The sequence below is a fragment of the Mirounga angustirostris genome, unplaced genomic scaffold, assembly GCF_029215605.1.
Source record: "Mirounga angustirostris isolate CCGP_5_RB_7025 unplaced genomic scaffold, mMirAng1.0.hap1 SCAF_2, whole genome shotgun sequence".
Classification (NCBI taxonomy): Eukaryota; Metazoa; Chordata; class Mammalia; order Carnivora; family Phocidae; genus Mirounga; species Mirounga angustirostris.
Window position 1 is genome coordinate 123,989,641 of NW_026991710.1, and position 27,043 is coordinate 124,016,683.

The following is a 27,043-nucleotide window of genomic DNA, read 5'->3' on the forward strand; positions in this document are numbered from 1 at the left end:
TCATTTCTTCAAATACTTCTCCATTTTCTCTTTCTTCACTTTCTGGGATTCCAGTTACATTATCTCTGATCATTTGGTATTTGTTTTGGTTGTACCTGCAGGATTTTAATTTATGGAAGTGACTGAGTGATGATGTGGACAGACTAATGGCACTGGAAGACCATTTATTAATTAGAATTTCCAAGAGAAGAGGGCATGCCATGCCACATAGGACCACATGGGGAATGCCAGGTTTTGATCAGGAGTCAGGAAGGAGTGAGAGAAAATCCTAGACTAATCTTTATTGGGGTTTCTGCAGAAAAGGCAAGGCAGAGAAGGGGAAGCAATTTAGGATTGGCTAGTTTGAATAATATTGGTGGGCTCTCTCCACTAGGGGTGGTTGTCCTGGGGTGACTTAGGGCAGAGGAAATAGTGCCTCCCTGAGTACAAGTTAGATAAAGGAAAGGTTGCAGATACTGACTCCAGATTGGTTGGTTTGCATATGAAGGGTGCCCTCCTGAATTCTTCATCACTGTTCTTTTATTTTCCATTTCTTGCATATCCATTTGTCTCTTTTTAATAGTTTTCATTTCTTTGCTGAAATCCCCATCAGTTTATGCATGTTGGCCACCTCATACACTGGATCCTTTAATATACATGTACTTGTTCATAGGTTCTGTCTGATTTTTTCTTCCTCTAATATCTGGGCTATTTCTGAGTTTGGTTTTCCTAACTGCTTTGTCTCGTTATGTTTGGTTACATTTTCTTTGCATACCTCCTAATTTTTTGGTTGAAAGCCAGATATTGTAAAAGAGTAGTAGAAAGAAAGTAATATTTATACCTGGGAAAGGGTATTCCCTTTCTTCTGTGGGGCTGCTAATGGGTAGGGCTGTCCCTTTAGTTGGCAGTTGAACTGAGAATCTATGTTGTTACTTCATTTAGATTCCGTTTATCAAGGGTCCATGTGATTTGAGAACACCATCAGAACCTTCTGTGGAGGTTCTCCTGCTCTGCCCCTCATACTTAGCACACACACCTCAGAGGGTCAGTGGTGGGGGGCTCTCAGCCATGCTCTCACATTTCCTCCTGAGCACTTTATGAAGTCCCATGGGAGGGTTGGAGGATGGGTTCAGACTCTCTTTGTGTCTCTGTTTTGTAGGGATTTGAAACCATCACACCCAACCATACTCTGCCTTTACAACTTCAGTTCTACTGTTGTCCTCCACTCTGATGTCTTCCTCTTTGTCCTGCTGCTTCTCGAAGGTTCAAAGTAGCTGTGCGTACATGTGTGTTTGTTTTCTCTTTAAGAAAGGGCTTGTTGCTGTCTGCGTTTTAGTTCATTAGGGTTTTTTGTTTGTTTTGTTTTGTTTTTGCATCTTCAGTTCTCCAGTCTTTATTACACACTATGATTTTATAGATTCTCCATCCTGTTGTTGTTAGGGTGCAATTTTCTGTGTTCTAAAGTAGCAGTTCTCTAATGATTAATGGTTTGAGTTCACTTTTATTAGAGGAAATAATCATACTTCTAACTATATCAATGCTTACTTGCTCTATTTGAAACTTTTTTTTTTTTGGTAGACAGAAGAAAGAAGTTATTATAAAGTCTTTACCCTTAGTAAAATCATGCACCTTGCTTTGATCATTTCTGAAAAAATGTAAGATTCATAGATTTGTACTTAAATTTTTCCCCCTTGGAATCCTATGTGAAACTGATTATGACAGCTACATTTCTATAACTTTAGAAAGTGTTTGGTTTGGCTTTGGCACTTTCCCCTTCTCCTAGTAAAATTTAGTGCAGGACTTACAACATGCTGGTTTGGTTTTTTCCTTTTCCTTTTCAACATTCCTCTTAGAAAAACATTAAAATATTCCTAATTGGTAACATTGCAAGTTTTGATAGCTGCTTCTTAATTTTTTTCTCTTAACTTCTCTATTTACAGAATCTATCATTAATTGGCATCTCATAAATGTGAATGTTTCTATTTTTTATGTTTTCTTAATTTACAGGCTCATTCATCTATTGTGTAGAGTATAAGGAAAACACATGTCTTCCACACGCCTTGACTGAACTATAAAAAATGCAGTTGAAAGAGAATTAATAGATAGGGGGTCAAATGTAGAATACAGATAATAAGCTCTCTAGACTGCTTCTCATGGGTGGGCCTCGGTAGTGCTTAATAGTGCATAGTAGTGCATATTTTTTTAATGAGTGAAGGGAAAAAGATGAATTGCTGATTTAAGAACAAGAACTTGCTTAACCTAAGTGTTTTTCTTCAGATTTCAATTCTCTGCCTTGTGCTCTACAGACAACAGTTACGGTTTTAACAAAAGAAAGATAAGACTATCTGGGCAAGTTGTGCTCTTTTCCCTCATCCGTTTTTTCTTTATGAAGTTCATACTGTTGCCTTTGTATTTGCTAAGAATTAGTTTTGCTTACCATATGTGGTAAGTTACTCAGAGCTTAGCACAATGCCTGGCACGTATTAGGTACTCAGATGTTAGTTTGGTTGAAATGAATTTTCAGATGAAGAAGGGACTGTTGTGTCCTCAGCAGACCAGCGTAGTGCATGGTAGCAATATCAGCTCCAATTACCAAAAATTAGAACTTTGTCAATTCTAGTTCAGGCTCCGATGGAGTCACTAATGTTATCGGAGCTTCTCCATGGAATGAAGATGTAATTGTGAATAATCTAGCACACTGTAAAATTTTTTGTTCTTTGCTATCCATATATATTCACTGTGGGAATATATATTTAATGGATAGATAGACTATCCGTTAAATTTCATGAGTAAAACATGTCTTTGTTTCAAAAACTAAAGAATTTTTATGGTTTGGTTTAACAGTGAGATGCTGTTAATACTGTAGTTTAAAATGTGTCCACTGCTTCCCTAAAGTCCCATATTTGCAAAATGATTTCCTAGCAATTGATTATTAAAAAAAGAAACTTGAGAAATTAAAAATCTTTAAAACATGTTTTAATGCACTGGTTTTTACTTTTCCTACACTAATGTTTTAGAGGTGAGGGCTGAGCAAATGGGGGATGAATGTGAGCCATCTCTGTGGTAGGATGGGAACCCAGCTTTATATAATATTAGTGACTGATCCCTGTCTGGAATGTTCCAAGTGTGAAGAGTTCTGAAAATGTGTACTGTGATGAATTAATTCTCAAGAGGGGAGTTGTTTGAGTTACCATGCTATTATTTGTCAAAATGCAAACAGAAATAGACTGCTTTCCTTGTAGGTGATATATTTCTATTTCATCTCTCATCTTTCAATAAGTTTGTTTGTTCTCTGCTGTATTCCATAAAGGGCTAGGTGGCTCAAGCCTGAGTCATTGTGCTTGGAGACAAGATGTATAATAAAAATTTAGTTTTTATGCTGCATTGGAGTTTTATTCAGAAGTATTCTGGCTATTTCATTGGAAGTCCGACAATTGTTTTTTTGTCCCCCCCCCCCCTCCACTGTGCTATTTGTAGTTCTAGTTCATGACTCTAGACTCTTCATCATTCAACACTTTTTTCTTGTGTTTCAAGTTACCAGAACCAGTCATTGTTTCTCTTATCCAACATCTCTATTTGCCACTCTATATGAATATCCAACCATCTCCATGTAGTAAATACTATTTCCCCTCACATATCCACGGAGAACCTTAGGGGGAAACAAAAAAAGGAACTAGAAAGCATAGGATTCTCATCAGGCTCAGTGTCTGATGTTTTTGAGTGTAAGAGTATTAAGCCCTTATTTGCTACAATTGTTTTGGCTTTCATGGAATCCCTTTACTAGTTACTGGTGAAACATTGTAATTGACCTGTCCTTTACTGTTGATTTTGTTGTTGTTGTTGTTGCAACCTCCTATTTCCAAGTTCCTGCATATTTTCCTTCATTTGTGCCCTTCCATCTCATCCCCTCATTCTGCTTACAAGTCTCTGCAGCCAGCTCATGCCTGTCTTCAGTCCATTTCCACCCAGCAGCCCGTGTTCATGTACACCTTTAATCATGTTATTCCCCTACTGAAAACCTTCAGTGACATTGAGGATTAATCAAATCCTTCGCCCAGCCAAGGAGCCTCTTGTGACTGGGCCCCCAGGCTGCTTCTGTAGCTTTCCACTGTGCTCCTCTCCAGCTGGGTGGGAAGACAGCTGATGAGGCTGAGCCAGCTCCTCCAAGGTGTGTTCCTTCTCTTCTTTATGCCTTCTCGGCTTAGGGGTAACTCTGGCCCTGGTGCTCTGACATGGCCCACATATCTTCAAGGCCTTAGGTTAAATGTTCCTTTCCCGAGGAAGCCTAATGTCCAGGGCTAGGTACGATCTTTTTCTTAACTCCCCATAGCACCTTGAATGCTGAAATTTCCTCTGAGACTGGCAGCCAAACTAGCCAGTCAAGTCTTCTTGACAACAGTTGAACATAGTTGAAGTTGAATGCTTTTGTATTTGGGCATACATCTTCTGATGTCTTTATTATGCCCTCTTTTTCTCCTAGGTAGCTGGCTTTTTGCAGGGCTCTGTACAATTGTAATTAATAGATTACTTGTAAATTTTTTTTTACCTTCTTCTTTCTCTTGATAGGCAATAAGCCCTTTGTGGGTGGGATGCCCAGCTCAGTGCCTAGCCCATGGTAAGGTATTTGATAAATAATTCCTGGCCCTCTGGCACAAGATTTAAAGCATAGTCAGCACTCACTCAGTGTTTATTGAACTGAATGTAAACTCCCTGTTTGCCTTTCTATGATAGAAATTGACTTGTTTGGCCTTTCTGTCCCATTTTCTCTGCTCATTTTGCCATTTCTGGACTAGAGAAGCTGTCAGCTTGCTTGCTTGCTTGCTTTCTTTTCTTTCTTAGATTTTATTTATTTGACACAGAGCACAAGCAGGGAGAACAACAGGCAGAGGGAGAGGGGGAAGCAGACCTCCCACTGAGCAAGGACCCCCCCCCCCCCCCCCATGCAGGGCTTGATCCCAGGATGCTGGGATCATGACCTGAGCTGAAGGCAGATGCTTAACCTACTGAACCACCCAGGCGCCCCAAAGCTGTCAGCTTTCTATTTTGTATTTGCTATCACATCTTATTTTGCATTTTATACTTTTGTTCACTTATTTGCATACTAAATGTTTGAATACAGCTATGTTTTAGAGAGGTATCTAGATATTTTTCCTTCTTGACAAGAATGGAGCATTCTTGCAGACGTTAGACCCCCATATGTAAATATTGTTTTATCACTTAAAGAATGTAAAGAAAAACATTCGTGCCATCTGAAGTTTTCCCTCACAATTTTAATTAACTCCCTTGAGCCCAGTGTGGGTTACTAAGAATAAGGGCCAAAATCTTCACATCCCAGTCAAGGAACTTCTTGAAACAGACTGGTTGTCTGGGCATCTTGCCTTTATTCTTGCTCCAAAAAGATGCTGTGTGTAGTAGAGCGGGAGGAGGCGGGACCTTGGGTCTGTACTGTGTGGTGCCAAGGTAATGGAAAAGTGGAACCAAGACAAAAAAGTGTCGGGTAGACAATTAAGAGTCATTTTGCTATGTGGGGGTGGGGGATTATTGGTGATTTTTTTTTTTTTTTAACCCCCTACAAATTTCAGTCTGGAGAAAATGGTTGTAGGCAAGAGCCTATCAATTGTAGCTATAGTTACTTTGTAGTGAACCCTAATCAAACAACTTCTCTTGTGCTTTATAACGATCATGTGGGGAGAAAGCATAATGCCTGTGTGAGTGAGCACTGGGAGTCCTACTTACTCACATTTGGCTCGTTGCTTTTGCAGGACTTTTTACTTTATAGTACTTTATAAAAATTGCAGTGATTATTGAATTATAGTTGATTATTACTGCTTGCTTTACTTGAAAGAGATTATCCATTAGTTAAAAATGAGTTGAAATACTACCACAGGAGTGATAACTTTAAAAAGTATATTCAGTATCCAACAAGAATTAATATTTACTTTTTGTTTCAGCCATCTACTTTCATTTCTAGTTTTCTGTGTTTTGCCTTTTAATTCTTTGCCAGAAAAGTTCTTTTCGAATACTAATTTATAATATTTGAATCAAATATTCAAAATTTGTTTCATTTGCAAAACTGCCCCCAGGTGAAGAGGCATTATTAATGGCTTTTCTACCTAGTTATTGCTTCCCGGTATAAAGAGTTTTTCTGACTGAATCTCTGAGTGTCTGAAAAAACTGAACTGAGAAAGATTATTTGACCCAGAGGACCAGCACAGGGCTCTAAGAAAATATGAAGGAAACACCAAATGGTGAACAGTCTGCCTTCTTGAACATAGAATTGGGATGGGGTGGAAAATGATTTTCTGGTTTTACACTCTGTCCATGCCTGGGTAACAATAAGCATGTATCTCTTTTATAAATAAAAATTTAGTCATCACTAGCACTTCACACCGATTAAGATGGCTACTCTAAAAAAAAAAACAACAAAAAGCGGATAACATAAGTGTTGGTGAGGATGTGGAAGCCTTGTGCATGTCGATGGGAATATACAACAGCACAGCTCCTGTGGAACAGGTGTGGCAGTTCCTGAAAAAGATTAAAAATAGAATTATCATTGACCCAGGGGGAGGCAAACTTATTTCTCCCTGTTCACACAGTACTTCTGTACTCTAAATATGTGGGTTTTTCCATACCCAGCAAGTCTCCAGTTCTCTGCAGAGACCGAGTACCCTACAGTTTAACCGAATCTTGGCATTACCTCAAGTTAGTGAAGATGCTTCCGATTAAGGGCTCACTCCCACAAGACTGTGCCCACTGCCTCGGATGCATCACGAGTCCAGGTTGTCACCTGTGCTTTTGGCTGTAAATTGGGGGTTTGATATCTTGGGTTTGATGATTTTCTAGAACACCTCGTAGAACTCAGGGATACTGTTTACTTCTGCCATTTTATGACAAAAGATATTTTAATGGAAATAAACGAACAGCCAGATGAAGAGATATATAGGGCAAGGTATAGGGGAAGGGGCTTGGAGCTTCCATGTCCCCTCTGGATGTGTTACCCTCCTAGTGCCTCCACGTTTTCTCCAACCTGGAAGCTCTCTGATACTTCGGGTATTTTATAGATCTTCGTTGTGTAAGAATGATTGACTGACTCATTGGCCATTGGTGATTGAACTCAATCTCCAGCCCCTTCCTCCTCCTGGAAGGGGCGTGGGGGTGGGGCTGAAAGTTCCAGTCTCCTAGTCACACATTTCCCCTGGCAACCAGCCCCCATCCTGAGGCTGTCCTGGAGCTCCCAGCCTTGTTATCTCATTAGTATATCAAATGGCATTTATTTTGGAGATTCCAACGGTATTAGGAGCTTTGTGCCAGGAAACGGGTCGGAGACCAAATGCATTATTTCTTATCACGTCACACCCTGGACTTGCGATTGGCATCTGAGGCAGTGGGCACAGTCTTGTGGGAGTGAGCCCTTAATCGGAAGCATCTTCACTAACTTGAGGTAATGCCAAGATTCGGTTAAACTGTAGGATACTCGGTCTCTGCAGAGAACTGGAGACTTGTTGGGTATGGAAAAACCCACATATTTAGAGTACAGAAGTATTGTGTGAATAGGGAGAAATTCCACTTCTGGCTATATCCCTAAAATAATTGAAAGCCAGGTCTTGAGATATTTGTACACCTAGGTTAATAACAGCATTGTTTAGAATAGCCAAAACGCAGAAGCAACTGAGGTGCCCATGGACAAACGAGTGGGTAAGCAAAGTGCAGTGCATGTGTACTCAGCCTTCAAAAGGAAGGAAATTCTGACACATAGTACAACATGGATGAGAATGGAGGATATTATGATAAGTGAAACAAGCAAGTTACAAAAAGAAAAAATATGGTATGATTCCACTTACAAGAGTTACCTAGGAGTAATCCAATTCACAGAGACAGAAGGTAGAAGGGGAGCACGACAGAGGCGGGGCAGGAAGGAAATGGGGCATGGTTTCATGGGTACAGCATTTTCGTTTTACAAGATGAAGCGTTCTGGGGATTGGTCTCCCGATAACGCGAACATACTCAACACAGTTTGCCCTGCACAGCTAAAAATGGTTAAGGTGCTACATTGTTTGCTATGCGTCTTTTGTTGCAGTTAAAAACTCACCCCCTCTTCCTCCCCACAATAAAACATTCAAAGGTGGAAAAGCAGGGTGGTTTTCCCAGCCCCGGGCTCACAGGCCGCATCCCTGGTGTCTTTCAGGCCTGGCGCTGCTCTGACCATGCAGGCGTTCTCCGAGGATGAGCGGAAGCAGTGGTTGGAAGCCCTGGGTGGAAAAGAAGCTGTAAGAATCCTCACCGGTCGAGTCGTATTCACATCCTTCAGTGTTGACTTGTATTCCTTTTTATGGGATTTTTGCTTTCTGGTATTTGGCGGGGAAGAAAAAGGTTCTCTGCCGACGCTGGTGTTTCGATTCCTCTGGGAAGCGTCCCGCATTCCAGGAATTTGGCGGAAGCCAGCAGCCACACACAGAAGACCCGTGTGTCCTTCGTTTTGATTTTTGATTTTTCTTGACTTTGCCACTCAGGTTTGCTGTGCTCGAGGAAGTCATCGAAACGCTCAGTTTTGTTTTTTTTTTTCTTTCCTACCTGACAGTTCTTTGGGTGATGAACACAATAAATGCTTGCAGTTCATGTTGATCTCAGTGGAGACAGAACAGTAAATACGAGGCCGTGCAAGCAGTATTATAAACAACTGCTTATATTATATATTATAAATATTAGATATTTTGCTTGATTTAGCAATTTATGGGTCAGGCTAATGGTTTATGGTATGCAGTATCAGGTAGCCCTAGTAAATGGGCCTCTGTATGATGGGTATGAGGAATAAATTAAAGGGAGTGGTAGAGATCCAGAGGCACATCAACTCAGTCTGCTTGCGACTTGATTCAGGCACTGCTTTCATCTTAGTGGGCTGCTGGCCTTCGGGGGCAATTGAGAATTTGGCAGATTGTGTATTGAATTGGGGACTTAGGGTAATTATAGAAAACACCATAGAACCAATTTAAATAAACTCTGCTGAAAGTATTACGACTCTAAGTAAACTGCCAGTAGAGGTAGCAGGGGGGCTTAACTGGAAAGCATTTGCCATCTTAGCAGGGTTTAAAAAAAGGGAAAGAGAGTGGCTTGCAACGTGAAAGAGGGGTCATACGTAGTAGTAGGAGAGGTGTCCGAATAGAGTTGTGAAACTGGCAAAGGATGATGTTATCTGATGGTCACAGAGAGCACACTGGTGGAATTATAGGATATGGGGGCCGGGGAGATGGGCCATGGTGTGTGTGGCAGTCTGGTTCAGTATTTGAAAAACGAAAACCCCAAGAACACATGTTAAAAATAGATGCTGTAGAGGAGAATATATCACGCTTGGGAAAACAAAAAAGTAGTAATCAAATTTATCTATTATTTTGTTGTATTTGACCAACATTTAGCCTTCATAGTTTTATTTCTGTCTATTCTTAATTTGTCCTTGAAATTTTTAGCTGGGAATCAAGAGTATTTACAGCATTTATGGTTACTGAGATCCAAAACACATTATACTAATCCTCTCTAGTAAAAGCAATGCAGTGACTAGGACTTCTCTCCCCAGAGATTCAAGAAGTGCTTTGGAAAGTGAGTTTGCCTAGCAAAAAGGTCACATGACTAAGTCTTTGAGAAATAAATCTGTTGTCAAAGGCAGTGTAACCTTGAAGACATATATAACCTCTCCTTTAGAACAAGAAACCAAGTAATTAATTTGAGATACACAGACAAAGGCAAATCTGCAGAAAGAAAATATTTAGATATGTATTTATGTGAGGACACTTAAGGACACGTATTTTTTTTTCAGGTGCTATATATGCCTTGCAAATAATGGGTCAGTGCTGAAGTTCTTAGAAGCAGCCTGGAATTATCACCTAGCTATTTCAGATGTAGTTATTTAAATTATGAGCAGGAGTTCTCTCTTTTTTAAGAAAATACCAGATTTTAGAAATAGTGGTAAAAAAAATGAGCTTCATCTTATTGCTTAGAATGCAGCAATTTGTCATTCGATACCTATAAGGCTGAGCATTTCAAATTTATATAAACTTCCAGTGAGTTCCTAAAGAATCATAGCTCCTTCATCTTATTTTTACTACTGTGGCATACCTCTCTGTAAGAGAGTAGACTCAGAGATGCCCCTTATTGTTCCTTATCTTAGTATTTGAGCACATTAGTATATAATTAACCAATATCAATGTATTTTTTTGCATAGTCCTAGGCATGCCTACTTGAATCCTTTATATTGATGTGTTAAAAATACTGTTTTCCCTTTTTTTCTTTTACTAGCTGTTACATAGTTTTAATAGAGCCATCATCCCAAGACCAGAAGGAAGTAAGTGTTAATTCATAAAAAGGACTGTTTGTTCCCCTTTTTCATGAGTTTGTTTTCATTACTGATGTCAAAGTGTTGCTGAGTGCTCTGTACTCTCTCTAACTAGTCCTCCAAATAATACATGTATTCTCTTTTACTTACTGGGGACCAACTCAGATTTTCCTGGACTACTGTAATCCTCATTGATCTTTTCCATCTCTGGGCTTTTTTTTTTTGGCCTTTCTCTATAATTACTTTCTCTACAAAACCCAAAATGCTTCCTCCACAGTTTACTTTGATATTTATTCTCATGGCCATAAATAAACACATAAGAGTTTCAGGGATGCATCTTTCAGCTTCCTAAATTGTAAGCTCCTGTGGGAGCTCTATCAGGTCCCCTGTTTGCAACCCCCTCACCATGACCCTTGATATTTTTTTATCCTTAAAGTCTGAGTATGGACTATATGAGTAGTAAATCATTGCACTTTAGAAAATAACAATCAAACACATTCAGATATTCTAGGACATCGATCTTCACGTGCATTGTATGCACTTGAAGAACATAAAGCCTAGCTCTCTAATCTTGATTTTTACTGAGATAAAACAAAAATGTGATCAGAGTTGTTGGATTCTTTGTAAGTTTACTTTTGATATCTTTGGAGAAATTAAGGCTACGTTTATCAAATGTGTACAGTTTGGAAACTTTATATTCTCTAACACACAGTTTCAAAATTATCATGATGTGTGTTTCATTTGAGCTAGTGTTGAGTAAAAGACATTTCTAGCCTGCCACCGAGAATTGCCGGTTGTAAACCTACTTGAAGTGCCTTCTTACCCTCTTCCCGTCCCTCCCTCCTCATTCTCCTCCCTTCCTTCCTGTCTTTCTCCTCTTCTTTCCTCCTCCCACTCCTTTTCTCCTTCTCCCCTTCCAAAGGTTCTTATTTTTTATGGAGAAATAAAAACATGCTACTTTTTTTGAAAAATAGTTTTGCTAAAAATTTTATAAAATTTTGTGACTAGTGGATCCTTAAACAGTAAACCACTGCCTTATTTTCCTCCTTAACATTCTCTTCAAGCTTAGCATTAAACCTGCAGTTTATATTCATGGATTGTTCATGCTGTCTGCTCTGAGAGACTAGTGTTAATATTAGTGTTCCCTCGTTCTAAATACAGACTCAAGTATTCGCTTCCCCTGATTTCATTTTTGAAACAAGAATCGTCTTTTATTAGGACACTCAAATGTGTCAGCCTAATCACAGGCAAGCATCTATATTAGAAAAAAAAAAGAGGAAATTTTTGAAATAATCTCTTCTGCTACATAAATCACTTGTTTTAAATTCATTATGAAAATAATAGAATATTAAACACTTAGAGCATGGTATGAAATGTGAGATTATTTTTCAAGCTCATGGCCCATATAATACTTTTTTTCCCCAAATAATACTTTTAGAAGTGTTTAAAAAATTTTTTTAAAGATTTTATTTATTCGAGGGAGAGAGAGCATGACCCTGAGGTGGGGAGGGGCAGAGGGAGAAGCAGGTTCCCTTGTAGGGATCCACCCCGGGACCCTGAGATCTTGACCTGAAATAGCCACTTCACCAACTGAGCCACCCAGGTCTCCCTAAAATTTTTTTTCTTTAGGTTAAAAAAAAAAAAGTTTGTGTTATTTCTCTGTCAAGTAATTTACTTCACTCATATATAACTAAAAAAAAAAAAAAAAAAAAATCCTGAGGTGGTGGTAGAATTTTGGCAAAATGTATCTTAACCATCTTTAGATAGATTCCCCCTAAAGATTTGTATCATGTTCTTTTCCACTGTTTAAAATAAGTTACATTTATTAATATAAAAATTACTTTATATTATAAATTTATAAATTATTGGTAACAGATGTCCTAATATTCCAGTAAGTGCTTCTCTAAATATATGAAATTCTCATTTACATTATTTAAACAGGAAACACATGGCCTTTAGCTTTCTTTTAATAGCGAAATGAAAATTAAATTGGATTTAAGTAATTTTTTCTATTTTTGTAAAGAAGAGAAATGTAAATAATTCATTGTGCCCTTAATATTTTATAACTGTATTTCTTTTAGGTGCACAGTTGGATAAGATGGGATTCACAATTCTCAGAAAATGTATCAGTGCAGTTGAAACACGAGGTAACATGATTGAATCATTTTATTCCTGAAAGGCTATAGGTATGTAAAATCTAAGAGTCATTTAAAATGCCTGTTGCATGGGTAAGTGTTGTAGAATGGAATACTTCAATGCAAAATGTACGTTCTGGGTGTCAGAGATTGAGTTGCTCATTTACCATGACAGGGTGGGATTTTCCTTTCTGTTTACATTAATATTTCTACCTCCTGCCACCCCCGCCCCGCATTGAGATTGAAGTCAGAGCTGAAATGAGAAGCATTCGAAGAATCAGCAGTGTTGGACAGCCAATCTGAATCACGTTTTGTACGCTATTAAGATATTCTCACCTTCCATCGTCTTGTTGGCCTCCCTTTAAAAAGTCCATTTCATCGAGGTGTCATTTACATAAAAAGAATTCACTGACTTTGTAGAAATTGGTGAGTTTTGACAAATGTACTGTCGTGTAACTGCCATAACATAGAAGTAACAATCATAGAAGATTTCTGGCTTTCCTCCCCCCATTCCTTTGTGCCCCTTTGCAGTCAGTCCCCACTCCCTCCTTGGCCCTTGGCAACCACTGAGGTGCTTTCTATCACTTTAGTTCTTTCTTTTTTAAAAAGCATTTCATATAAATGGAATCATGAACTATAGTCTTTTGAGTCTGGCTTCTTTATGTAGCATAATGCTTTTGAGATTCGTCTCATTGGGTGTATCCCTAGCTCCTTTCTTTTTATTGCTAGGCATGATTTCATTACATGGATGTTTATTCATTTACCTATTGATAAATATTTGGATTGTTTCCATTTTAAATTTAAGGAAAGCTAATCCCTCCCGTGACCGAAAGCTTTCTCTTTATAGTCCCTAGAAAAACAGGGCCCTTCCACTTTGCAGCCATGGCAGCAGACTTCGGAGAAACGAAATATTGAACATTACAAAATGGGCTCCTTCTGGAGGTCGAGTTTCTCTTTGTTTAGAGGCCTAGTGAAATATGGATAAATGGATATTTAATTCACTCTCATATATTGCATACCCCGGTCCCGCTTTAGATGACTTTGTGGATGAAGCATTGCGTTCATACTTTCTGTCAAAACAAGGTCTTTGTTGTGGAGCCAGGTGCCTGCCATGGCTGAAAGGAGAGTGTCAGATGACAGAAGACCGGCCGTTTTATGACTTGGGGATTTGCCCATTGACAGTAAAACCCAAGCCACAGAAAGCCTTTTCTCCTCCGCTCTCTTCCCCTGGCAATTTGGGCTGGAACAGATTTTCCTCCATCTTAGCCTGCCTTCAAGTTGAGCTGACAAATTTCTTCATTTTCCTAGATCTTCACACATTTCCAAAATTTAGAAAAAATACTGTGATTTTCATATCTCTCACTTCATCATTCATGGTTCTGTTTCTCCCAAGCTTCTGAAGTGAAGCGCCTTAATTGTATCACTTGTGTGCTTATATTTTGATAAATTATGTTCTTTCCCCAAAGAATATGTTTTATACATACTTGCTTCTGACTGAACAGATTAAAATCTATCTAGAATGCTTTCTGATTGGTAGGTGTAGCTTTACGGAGTGTTACATACATTGAATGGAATATATATACTAGAGCCTGCATGTATTGAATGTGTTTTTATTATAAATATATAATTATTGGATGTTTTTAACAGAAGAATGAGTCTACACAATTTTTTTTTTAAGATTTTATTTATTTGAAAGAAAGAGAGAGAGTACACTAGTGGGGGGCAGAGGGACAAACAGACTCCCGGCTGAGCAGGGAGCCCCATGCGGGACTCGATCCCAGGACCCTGAGATCATGACCTGAGCCGAAGTCAGACACTTAGCCAACTGAGCCACCCAGGTGCCCCGAGTCTACACAATTTAAGTTAGATTTTCTCATTTAAAGATAACAAAAAGCATAGTTTTTCTTTTTCAAATCTTTTGTTCTTAAAGGTTGTCCATTACTGAATGAAGCTTTTTGCTTTTAATGGAATACTAGACTAAAAACAGTGTTAAAAGCATCAATGGTCAGATTATATTATTAAAAATGATGAGAAACATTGTAGAATCTCTGAGGCTTTTATCCTAAATTTGTAAGTTCCTCCAAGTAATATTGCTCTTAATGATTTCCTCCAAATCAGCTATCATGGCTGTTGTTTTTTTTTTATGCTACAGGTATGGTTGCCTTACTTCTTTTTTTTCATCAGGATAAAGCAGCTATCTCTGTCCTGTAACAAGAAACACACAAGTCCCTGTGGCTTAAAACAACAGGACTTATTTCTCACTCAAGCATTGGTAGGAGGGCTTTGCTCATCACCAGTACCTTGGCTTACAGGTTCCTCGTTGCCTTTGCAAACCAACCAAATTAAAGGTTCCTGGTTGCCATGCGAGAGGGAAACAGTTCCGGAGGGCTTTGGACCAGCAAGTACAATGATCTGGCCTTGAAGCGAGTTACATTTACTTACAACTAATTGGTCAATAGAAACCTCATGGCCCCACTTGACCCCAAAGACTCTAGGTTGAACAACCCTACCAAGAGACTGGAAAACACACAGAGAGCTGGAAATATTTGGTGAATAGCATTAGTGATAACTGTGTTTTTTGTGGATCTACATACCTAAAGGCCAGGGGCATTTAATGAAATCTGACTGAAAAATTATTTCTAATCACTGCTTTTAGTGTTTTAAATGTGACTATCATTGTCTGAAAACTACCATTTCATGTGTTTGGATTAAAACTATTAGTGTGCCTTTTTCCCTAATATGTTCTTCTAAAAATGACTTTTGGCATTTTTATTACTATCCACCTTAATTGTGACGTCACTAAAATATTTGGAAAGCATCAGACAAATGTCTAAAACTTACTATGGTCCTCAGTATCCTAAGAAGAGGTAACATTTTTAGTGTACTAACATATCTTTGACAACATATATAATTTATATTACACTAAGATGACATATATGACACATATATATGTGACACTAATATATGATATCAATATATGACACTAATATAAATATATAATCTGTGTTAACATGTACAGTGTATGTTGACATATACAGACGCTAACATCTTGACCTGAGTGGGACTATTTAGCAGTTAACTCTGCTTTTGGGATAAGAAGAAACCTGTTTCACTACAATATTAACATCAGTTAACAAATCATACTCATCATTTCCATAGAGTTGTTTGCTCATGAGGTTAGGGGGTATGTGGGAGTCAGAGTAACTGATCTTTCAGCCATTTACCAAATGTTTGTAAATGCTATGTACCAGCTCTTAGTGGATTCAGGCGAACTGACTACCGCTAGGAAATTATTGCTTAAGTATGCCAAGCTGAAGGCCTTTCTAAGGCCAAGATTCCAAAATATTGCTGCACATTGGGATCATCTGGGATCCTCAAAAAATATGACCCGACTTCCCCCCTGCCTTCTCTGACTTTATTGCTATCTGGTATGAGCTGGGAAGTGGGATTTTTTTTTTTATAAATGTTCTCCAGGTGATTCTACTATGTAGCAAAGTTTGGGAACCACTGTCCTTAATGGAAGGGTTGCTTGTATGTTGGAGAAATAGGTGCACAATCATTATTTTTATGGTTAATATATCCTGCCATGTGGGGAGCTTTTCTTTTAACTTCTTAAAAATAACCCATCCAAAACCCAAACAAACAAAACTGAGAAGTTCTGAAAAAATAGCGCAGTGTTCTTTTCCTTCTCTCAGTAACAGATGACCTATCACAATTAAATCCTAGTTCTAACGTGAAGCCAGTCAGCTAACCAGTATTTATTTATTGAGCAGTCATAGTGTGTACATAGCTTTGTTCTAGTCCTTTGGGACACATATTAAAGGTTAGTTATATATAATGCTGGATACATGAATAGTAAACATAGAGATTTGTAATGTAAATACACCATGTGATAAAGTAAAAGTGTTATACATTTGCAAGAATTAAGAGAATTTGAATGTATGTTGATAGATTGCAGTGTACTTGATGTTGAGGACTGTGTTTAGGAATAGGCTCCCTTAGATTTAAAGGATAGGAAGGTATATTTTGGCATTTAGAGACACCTCTGCAAAGATGTAGAGACAGAATGTGAGGAACAAGGCAAATGTGATTGGAAAGGAAGCATGAAGAAGCAGTATAAAAGCAGGTACTCAAACATTTGCATTTAATTATGAAGGAACTTGGTAAGCCCTAGAGGATGGTGGATAAAGTAGGAGGCTTAGAAAGATAAATATGAAAATTAGTATTGGTAGCCATGTGTGGGATGACTTGAGTGCAAAGGAGCCCCAGAGTTCTGCCTAGGTTGGAGGATCTGGCAGGGCAGGTAGCAGCTGATTCAGGATGGGAGATTTGGCAGTGAGGTCAGATAGCATGGATACACCCCAGTAATTTAGCAGATGAAGTAGTAGTCACATTTAGCAATTGGTCGTATGTACAGGATCAGAGTTCTGCAAGGAATTTCACCTTCAGATTTTAGTTTGGAAAATAAAGGATATCAGGGAAACTTCAGGGTCCATGGCAGACTTGTTGCAGATTCCTGGGCTCAGTCAGCTCTGTTAAATCGTAATCAGTGGTAGCTGGGCCTCTGCTGTAGACAATGTGAGTTCCAATAAGAATAGTCAAGGGGAGACAGGGATTTTCCCTTCTTCTGCTTTTAGGAGGTAGAAGAAGCCATGATGGTTTCCTGAGAGAGTAGAGTTTCTGAGGGCCCTGGGTCATGGATCCATGTAGCTTTGGGGATTATGAGTGTGAATCTAGCAGATGCAGGGTGGAACCTCCATCCTAAAAAATGCAGTTGAGAGAAGAAATAAGAAAATGGCTCCAGGTGGCCAAGTCTCAGTCAGAAGCCAAGGGCATTTCAGATTTCCAGCACATTGTAGGTGGATCCAAGGCAAATTCTGAAGTGTTCATGGGGTCTGTTGTTCACTGATCCTGTGCTTCACCCCCAGCCCCTTTACCTGCTATTCCATGTGATGCCTAGTTTCTGGTGCCCTGTAGTAGTTTGTTCCTTTGTGGGAAAACACCTGGTTATTCTCAAGCAGTTTTATACATCCTTTCGTCTATTGTGTCTAGGCTAAAAACCATGCAGCCACCACGTCTCTGGCTATCTGATGATGGAGAATATGATGGGCTCATTCATCTCCTGTCTGATGATGGAGAATATGATGGGCTGATTTGCCCTGCCGCTGCCCACGCTGCACCCCCCCCCCCCAGCCCCAGCCTCTGAATCACCGCTGACTCAGGGCTTCCCTGGGGACTCAGCACATAAGCTGCGTTCTAAAGGACGAGAAATTGGCCAGGTGTACAACTGTGGGGTGTCAGGAAGGATTTTGGCAGAGGGAAAGGGTGGGGTCGAAGTGTAGATGTTTGACAGAGCATGATGCATCTGGAACCTGGAGGTCATTGGCCAGACTGGAGGAAGAGAGGCACTTGAATTACTCTGGAGAAGGTACATCTCTTTGTTGGCTGGTAGGAGTGGTCAGGTTTACACTCCAAAATGATGCAGTAAGGTAGGCATTTTGGAAAGATTTTTAACCCTTCAGACCCTTAGTCTCTAAAAGAATGTGACTAGGAAGTTCATTCACACTGTCTACCTGCACCCACGTTTGTGAGGATGAGAGCTGATTTTAGTACATAGTAGATATTTATTAAATGTATTTTTAAACTTTCTCTTTCCATCCTCCCTTGAAGAGGTTTCCTCATGAAAAGGAAGTTCCTCATTTGGCAGTTATATTGGCTGATATTGTTAATTATATTTGATCTATTTATTTTGTTTCTGGAACTTTATGGTTTCCTTGGAGTGGAAAAAAATGTCTTATTTATCCTTTGCTTGCCTCTTCTCATCTCTACATATAGTCTGTGTCTTACATACACAGAACTCAGTAAGCAATTGTGTTTTGCTTGAGTATTCAAAGATTTGACTAATGCCACATCAGAAAATTATGTGTTCCAGCAATTTGTAAAATTATTGGAAGGACTTTTTCTTCTATATGTGGTTGGAATTGGTACTTTTGAATAATTATGTAGGATTGGTTTTCATTCCTTTATGAATTTATGTCAGCATCTTTGGGAATTAAGGGTAAGAGTTTAGACATAGAAAGATACATCATGTTACATGTTGAAGCATTTTATGGTTTCAGAGCTTGGAGAGTAATTACACGACTTCCTTAAGTAAATTACTCCCATTCCTATAAAGGGACCAACTCCCATGACCAGTATTTTGACTTTCTCTGGAACTGCATGCCATCTAGTTTTTCAGGTGCATGCATTCATTGTAAAATACACAAAAACAAAGTTAAGACTCTTGCTCAAAAACTTCCTCTAGTTGCTATTTTTTAAATAGTCATCATGATTTAAAACTAAATTTGTATGCCGCTTTTGTTTATGAAGTTTCTCTTTAAAAATCTTCCATATGTGAATAATTTGAATATTCATTTTAATTTCTAAAGTATGGCATTAAAATGTTGGTCTAGGCAAGCTGTCAGTTATCCAGTTCAGCACTGTAACAAGCTGTGAATTCAATGGGATAGAAGGAGGAAGTCACATCTAAGATGTGTCAGTCTTTGATTTGTTGTATGTAAAAGTGAATTTCTCTTTCCTTGAAAAGCAGAGTTTTAGGTTTTTGGAAAATCTTTTTGAAGTTGACTTGAGGATTTTTCCACTTCTGGAGCACCTCTGGAATTGTCCGGGGTTTTGAGAAGGGGCCTGGTAGAAGATGATGCTGTATAGCTTCAGTATTATGTGGGAGGGAAGATGCCCAGAGTGAACTTGCAACATATTTTACCATGATTGCACATTAATCTTAAATTGCCAAGGGCAAATTATATGCAAAATGAAGAAAATAAAGAACAGCTGTCCCCAGAAAATTTACAGCAAGTGAACTTGAGTTTCTCGCGCACTGTCTCTTTTTTAATCATAATGGGTGTGAGATGGGAGTGGGTGGGTAACAGAGGACAGTCTTCTGTGGGAGGGAACCAGAGAGCCTTGTGGTGTCTGCAGAAATGCAAATGCAAAACTGAAATACTAAATCCAGGGCAGTCAGGATTATTCATTTTCTTAATTAGTAATTTTATTTGTTTTAAGAACAAATAAGCCTCCAAAGCTATTAGTTTCCAAATGAGTGGTTGCTGCATAAAGTTCATAGGGAAAAATGGTTAAACTGTCTTGCTACAGAGTAGGCGTGCTAGGTTCCCTGTGTTTGGTTCAGATTCTGAGGAGGTCCATGGTGTTTTACTCCAAGGGAGTGGCGAAGGGCATGAGCTCAAAGGTCAGTCTGGATTCGAATCTCTTTCAGCACGTATTAGCTCTGCAACCACCACCGGTTAGTTACTTGACTGCCTGGTGACCTGGTTTTATCATGTGTCGTCTGGGATAATGGTGGCATCCCCTTTGTGGGCAGGTTGTGAGAATGAAAAAGGAGCGCTTGGGACATTGGCTCACATTGAGTGCCCAGTAAGTGTGAGTCACTTAACTAGAGATCCACCAGCAAATCAAGGCCAATCACAATTAAGTAGTTCTGTTATTGATTCAAGGCTCTGGGAGCATGGAGAAATTTAGTTTTTGGTTTTTTTTTTAATAGTAATTTACATAGGGAAATAAATCACTTGAGTTCACTTTAGTAATTTTATGTGGCGCTTGTAACAAGCAGTAACAGTAACTGCTTTGGCTTTCATTCTTCTGTTCCTCAGTGTCTTGTGGACGCTTGAGTAAAAAAGTGGCTGGGAGGCAGTGAAGAAAAGGAAAGAGCCATAGGAAGGAGACCATTTAGATTACCTCAGGCTCCCCCTCCCCCCCACTCCCCCCAAAAAAAGAAATTGCCCGGAGTTGCCCAAAACTGGTTTGGTCCCTGATGCCGCAGCTACTCTGAGGTGGAGAGACAGACGTCAGCAGCGAGACGCCTTTAGGCCTTTCCTGATGTTCTGCTCTCTGTAGAGAAGGGAGGAAAAGGAGCCTTGAAAAAACAACAGCCAGCTTCTGCCTTGAGTTTGTGTCTTTTTTCTGATTTACGTAAGTAAAATTTTGTGACTGCTAAAGCTTAAGCTGCATGAGCGGGTTTGGAAATAAAATGTACTTTTATTTAGCTGTCCCATCCATTCCAGCTTATTTAATACTTACATATTCCTGGGCTTGCATGTGTTAGATGGGCTTTAGTCCTTTCTTTTTGGGTGTTTCCTACAGGAAAGATAATTGGAGGAAAAAATGGTGGAGATACGGTTCCTTTTCTTAAAGATTAGATTCGATCTAGTTTCAAGGCAGTGAAGGCCCTGGTTTTATGCTTTCATGTGAACAAGTTATTTTGAGGTTTCATGGATGCTAGTAGAAGACTCAAGACTCCTAGATCAGAGATGAAGGATAGTTTATTACTCTCAGTAGCCAGAGTATTAAATTTTGTGTTGGTACCTGATTCCCAAGGGCACTGCAGAGAGGGTCAGGTGAGATCTGCACACATAGTGGGTCGTATTATAAGAAGGAAAAAAACCTCTGAACTTAGGAAACTTGAGTCTTTTATTATGGCCAACAAGCACGCCTGCCCGTTGTTCTAGATGGAGACACTATCTCTATTTTCCAAGGCTGATTCAAACCTGTTCTTTGCTCCAGAGGGAGCTAGTGGAACAGATGGTGTTCATCCACCCTGGGGTGTTGCCGGCACAGGGGGTGGATGGGTATGATGTGACAAGATGCTCTGTTGAGGCCAGAGTGGGGCAGATCCCAGGCACTGTGCTGCACGCTTGCCTCAGTTCTATAGGCAGTGATGAGATATTGACAGATTTGAGCAGGAATGTGTTCACATCTTTTAATGGGAGGAAGTAGATTTAATGGGAGCCAGGTGGGATGGAGGGGATGGCAGGCAGGATGGCTGGTTGGATTTTAGAAATAATCCACACAGGAGTTGATGGAACTTTAAACTAGGGCGTTGGCAATGGAAAGAAGGGATGGATAGGACGAGAGACTTGGCAGAAGAACAGAATCTGAAGACAGGTTGGCTGTAGAAGGTAGGGAAAAGGGAAGGTAAACTGTAAGCCTTCCAGCCAAGGTAGATGAAGACATCCTTAGCCAAGACAGAGAATGCAGGAGGAGCAGTAGGTTTGGGAGGAATATAAGGATTGGCATTGGTTTCTGATAGGAATTCAAGGTGCCTGTGACATTTCTGTCAGAAATAAAATGAAGGTAACAGAAGAGATGGTGGGCATGATTTTTGGAGACGTGAAGTTTTGAGTGTCAGAAAGTCATGCCAGGTGGATGGCTAGGGAAGAAGATAATGGGGCAAAGGGCAGAATCTTTGGGGATCTTTGAGCTCAGAGAATATGAGGAAAAAGAATAATTGAGACACAGCACAGTCATGGGTTGGAGAGGAACCCAAGGCAGTGTGTGTAAAGGAATCCAGAAGAGGGGCGATTCCAAAGAAGAGAAAGTCATACCTATGTCAGCTGCTCTAGCAAATTCAGGCAGGAGGAAGACCAAGAAAAAAACCACTAGGTTAAGAGTTGGGAAGCAAGAAGCTAGAGAATAGCTAGGCTGGACAGGTTGTACTTCTTACAAGAACCCTATGAGACAATATTTCTCCATTTTGCATGAGCATCTGAAGCCAGGAGACGTGATTTGACTTGCATAAGTCTCAGCTAGAAAGCATTAGACTACAACTCAAATCCAAGGCTGAGTTTTTAATGCTGGTGCTATCAACATCCATGAACATGAGGAGATGGAGACTCTGTAGGCTGATTTCCTAAGGATACTGGAGATGAATGAAAGAATACAAATTTTTATTATTTATTTTTTGAAGATTTTACTTAACAGAGAGAGAGTGAGAGAGCACAAGCAGGGGGAGGGGGAGAGGCAGAGGGAGAAGCAGGCTCCCCACTGAGCAAGGAGCCAGATGCGGGGCTTGATCCCAGAATCCTGGGATCATGACCTGAGTGGAAGGCAGACGCTTAACTGATTGAGCCACCCAGGCGCCCCTAGACAAAGTTTTAAAGAAGAAAGGAAGTTTGAAACTGTAGACAGTAGAAAAGGGAAGCAGGGAGGGCAGATTTAAGTGTCCATCTCTGAAGTGCTTATCCAGATTTGAGATGAAGCCGTTCTAAAGTCATGCCTTCTTCTTTCCATTCAAGCTCCATCATGGACTTCTGAAGGGGTACCATCAGCCCAAGAAAGATTTATCCTTTGCTAAGAATCTCTGCAGCACCTTGGAAAGTCTTAGTGGAAGACATAATATCAGTGTGGATTCTGCATCTGACAATATTTAAAGCTTTAATAATAAATGGCATTTTATGTTTTCCAAGTATTTCATGTACTCTAGCTCACCCAGTCCCTATAAAACTCAGGAGGTGGTTGAGGAGATTGATCTTGTTTATTAGGCTCGGGTGCACATGAGGGATCTGAGGCTTGGAACAAGTTAAGGGTAAACCTGCCACAGTTCACACAACTAGAAAGTGGCAGAGCTGGGATTTGGATCCTCATCTCCTGACTCAGAGTCAGAATTAATCCTGTGGCAGTAGAATAAGGTGAGAGGAAGAGTTGGTTGACAACTCAGCTTAGTGGTAGTAGGGGAGCTGAATTCTGGGAGGCCCAGGGACTGTGAGATACTCCTTTTCCCCAGGGTTTCCACTGTGAGGAAAGATGGAAGGGCACATTGGATGAGTCATAGCTAGATCTGTCAGATCTGGGACAGCAAGACCTCTGGAGAGAGTTTGGGACCCCAAGTATTACTAATGAAAGAGGAAACTTCCTGTTAGTGTGTAGTTTCTCACCAGCCCTGCTGGAGGCGCCCTGCCCACTGGTTTGGGTGTTTGTGCAAGGAATAGCAGCAAGTCTAGAGGTTGTCCGAACCAAAAATGCTTTTTCTCATGTGGGCTAGAAACTGGAAATGAGGCCGGCCACATGGAGTACTAGGAATATATATTCTGTTCTGACCGTAATACCAAGGTAGCAGCTAATAAACCAAATACCCTTTGTATTTGAGACTTGGATTTGAAAGGATGAGTCTTAGAGTCAAGCCTAGATGATGTGTCTGAAGAGTCTTGAAGTGATCACTGCTTCCAAAAATATTGGCTTAGACCTGGAATTGGATATTTGCCTTGTACTTTGTCCACACTCATCACTTCTGCTGGGATGGGATGCAGTAATATAAGTGGATGTGACAGCCAGACTCAGTGGATACAGCTGCCCTCATGTGCTGAGCTGTTGGGTTTCTGAGCTAAGTCCTGGGTTGATTTGGGCGTGGGAAGACCATGTGGATGAAATCACGAGACCTTTCCTCAAAGTCCCTGCTGGTGGGGAGGCTATTATCGTAGTGCAGAAGTGGATTTCTATGAAAAGAGTACGTGGAGGCCAACTGAAAGTGAAACCAAGACTTCATAGGAAGGAAAAGTGCTGAGTGGTTCCCGGCAGATAGTAGCTGTCTGTTGTGTTTTCCTGTCTGCAGCTCACATCATTATCATCTCAGGGAGAAATTCCAAATGTGATCAGTGAACAGGAATTTCATATTTTCCATGAGCCATTCATATTGAATAAATTTTGGCTCTCTTCTCAACATGTGCTTTATTGTGTAAAAGTAGGCTATAGACTATAGACTATGCGCCTCAGGTAGGGCAACCTGTGTTTCTATTGTGTCTTGTACCGAGCTTTTTTGATACTGATTTTGATACTGATTTTGAATTTTTTGCTCAACTAAAGCTTGTAATGGGTGCTTGGTATGTGAGGCTCATGCACATGCTTTACACATGTTGTCTCCTTTAATCTTCATGACAACCCCATGCCACCATTAACCTTGTTTTTCAGGTACAGAAGCTGAGACACAGGGAGATGGAGCAACTTGCCAGGTTGTACAATGGGGTAGTGTTAGAGCTGGAAGTTTCCAAGATATCATAATAAGGAAACCTTAATAAGGAAACCTTAACTCATAATAATTTTCATCCTACAAACTTAAACTCAACAAACTTGTGTTTCTTGATTATGCTTTTTTTTTAAAGTGAGGGGACCGAGATCTAGAAAGGTTAAAATGTTACTATCAACTGTAGTTAATCTCTTTCAGGGCTTAAAATTTGTTTTTTACCCTTTTTGCAGTATTTAATTCATTGGAAGTGTTAAAAACAATGCATTCTTCTTCCAAAGTTTTAGAATTTTAGAATACTAGGGCACCTGGGTGGCTCAGTTGGTTAGGTGACTGCCTTCGGCTCAGGTCCTGATCCTGGAGTCCCTGGATTGAGTCCCACATCGGGCTCCCTGCTCAGCAGGGAGTCTGCTTCTCCCTCTGACCCTTCCCCCTCTCATGTGCTCTCTCTCTCTCCCTCATTCTCGCTCTCTCAAATAAATAAATAAAATCTTAAAAAAAAAAAAAGATTTTCTCATAAGACAAATATCTGTGTGACAGATATGACAGCTGAACTCAATCTCACTAGCCAGAAGTGGGTCACATGGACACCCATACATGGAGGAGACTGGCTGTGTTCCCTCTCTCGCTGTGTCTCTCTCTCTCAAATAAATAAATAAAATCTTTAAAAAAAAAAAAAGAATTCTAGAATTCTATAAATCCAGTCTCTTAAATTTATGATGTTGAATGTTATGTCCCTTTGATGGACTAGAGGAAATGATTCTTGGTTCTGCCTGCTTATACTTAAAAATAATTTAATGTAAATGTGTGTTTTTTACAGAACCTTAAGTTATTATGAATTGTCCGGTATCTTGGAAGGGCATCTTTGTGTATGAAGCTGTTTATTTTTATGTAACCCAGTTCAGTGGATAGCCTGGAAAGTGCTTATTGGATTTGCACAGACATGTAAATAGAGTGTTTATTGGAGATTAGTTATAAATAGATGTAAGGGACACATTATCAAATTTTTGTAATTTACTGATGACCTGAAGCAATATTCATGATCCTCATGATTGCTATTTTTGGAGTCACCTTTATAGCATATCATTCTTAGCCTTGTTGCTGGGTCATTTCCTCACAATTTTTCCTAATCATTTTACCTATAGTGCTTTTTTCCTTTTATTTAGAGTCTTTCAAGGTTAGTTAATATTTATAATATATAATTATGAAACATATTTACAACTATGATTAATATTTATGCATAAAATTGTATGTTTGTTTATTACATAGCCCAAAGGGGAATTCGTCTTTGAAGCGCTGGGGGACATGTAGACCTACATTTGTAAATATGCTTGCGTGCATGCGTGCGTGTGTGTGGATGCCTTATTAATGATAACATGTGGCAGACTTTTGATGTAAATTCTGTGAATGTGAACCTGAATATTAATGACCTTTCACCCTGTTGTCAACTTGTGCACATGCAAATAAATGATTCAGTCCTTCCACAAATATCCTATCAAGCACTCTGCTGGTTACTTGATGAGAACTGAATGAATGTTAGTTGCTAGACCCATAACATATGGTCCTTTATTTCTGTAGAATCATACACCTGGAAAATTCTTTTTAGTGATTTTGTGCCTGTTCATCAAAAATATTTAAGTTCCACTTTGAGTCTTATTCTTTTATACTGCTATATCTATCTTTTCTACTAACAACCTTTTCTGTCCCTTTTTATTTTCTGTTCTTATCACTTTACAAATCAACTTATTAATCATTTATTCAGTTTATCCATTAATTTATCCAATTTGTTTGTTAAATGTATACCATGTGCTGAGGATCATGCAAGTTATTAAGAATCCTGAGTTATCAGGTATGGAATCTGCTCCTGAAGCCAGAAAGGAAAGGAAAGACTTTATGGCTGGGTTGGTCCCAAGTTACTCGCTCTTTTAATTTTAATTCTCTTTAAAAAATTTTACCCTGTCTTCACTTTATTCTACCTTAGTGCTTAAAATATAGTAAGTACACAATATTTTATGAAATTAATAAGAATTTAAATGTTATATAATTTCCAGTCTGCTTCTCATTGATTTCCAATTTCTCCTTCCTTTCATTCTGTTCTTTGTTGACCTTTCCTCTGTGTGTGCGTGTTTTAATTACCTGTCTTCTCTCTCCTGCTTCCTTTACTCTAAATGCCGCTTCCTGTGTTCTTCTTACTCAATACATTTATTTGCCAGTTGCAGCCACTCCAGCCTTTGTACCCACCTCTGTTGTTTAACTGAACTTATCCACCCTCTTTGGCTTTCTTTTCCTTTTGCATCTAATTCTTTTGTTGTCCCAGAGCATCTTATTTTTTTGCTTCTCCAGCTCACCTGCCAGGGCCTGAGTGCCCACTGGTGTTGGGCAGTTCTCTGCAGGTGTTTTATGGAGTAGAATAGACTCTGGTTCTGGCAGCATCTTCTGGGTTCTGAGAGGGAAGCTGTTGGGCAGAGATGATGATGAAACCTGACTCATTTCCACTTTTTGACTTTCTCCTTAAGAAAGATGTAGCTAGTTCTCAGTGACAGGACTGTGTGAGATTGGAGGAGACAGGTGGTGGGAAGGAAGACACATCTGATTTCACCTTGTCCACTTTGCCCGGGAACAGCTGTGAGCAGCTGCTCATCATGGTGACGGAGAGCACTTACCCTTTTTTTTACTACTGATCAGAAACAATCTTATTTATTAAAAGAGAAAAAAATCTTTGGGTCTATAACACTTTGATCAGATGATGAATTTTTGTTAAAAGTTAGAAAGTCTTGTAATGACATCAGAGAATGT

The 27,043-nt window shown here is 39.5% G+C and overlaps 1 protein-coding gene across 8 annotated transcripts in view; it reads left to right on the forward strand.

Moving 5' to 3' along the window:
* The window catches only part of ARHGAP10 (Rho GTPase activating protein 10), a 316,951-nt gene that overhangs the window by 151,153 nt on the left and 138,755 nt on the right, over positions 1-27,043 (forward strand). For all 8 annotated transcript variants that reach the window (XR_010409585.1, XR_010409584.1, XR_010409583.1 and 5 more), the window contains 3 exons: positions 8,165-8,246; positions 10,267-10,312; positions 12,385-12,450. Coding sequence is in view for 5 of the 8 variants with exons in the window: in XM_054508716.2 (XP_054364691.1) it covers positions 8,165-8,246; positions 10,267-10,312; positions 12,385-12,450 (194 nt within the window). In the remaining 3 variants the exon portion in view is untranslated. The remainder of the gene's footprint in view (positions 1-8,164; positions 8,247-10,266; positions 10,313-12,384; positions 12,451-27,043) is intronic.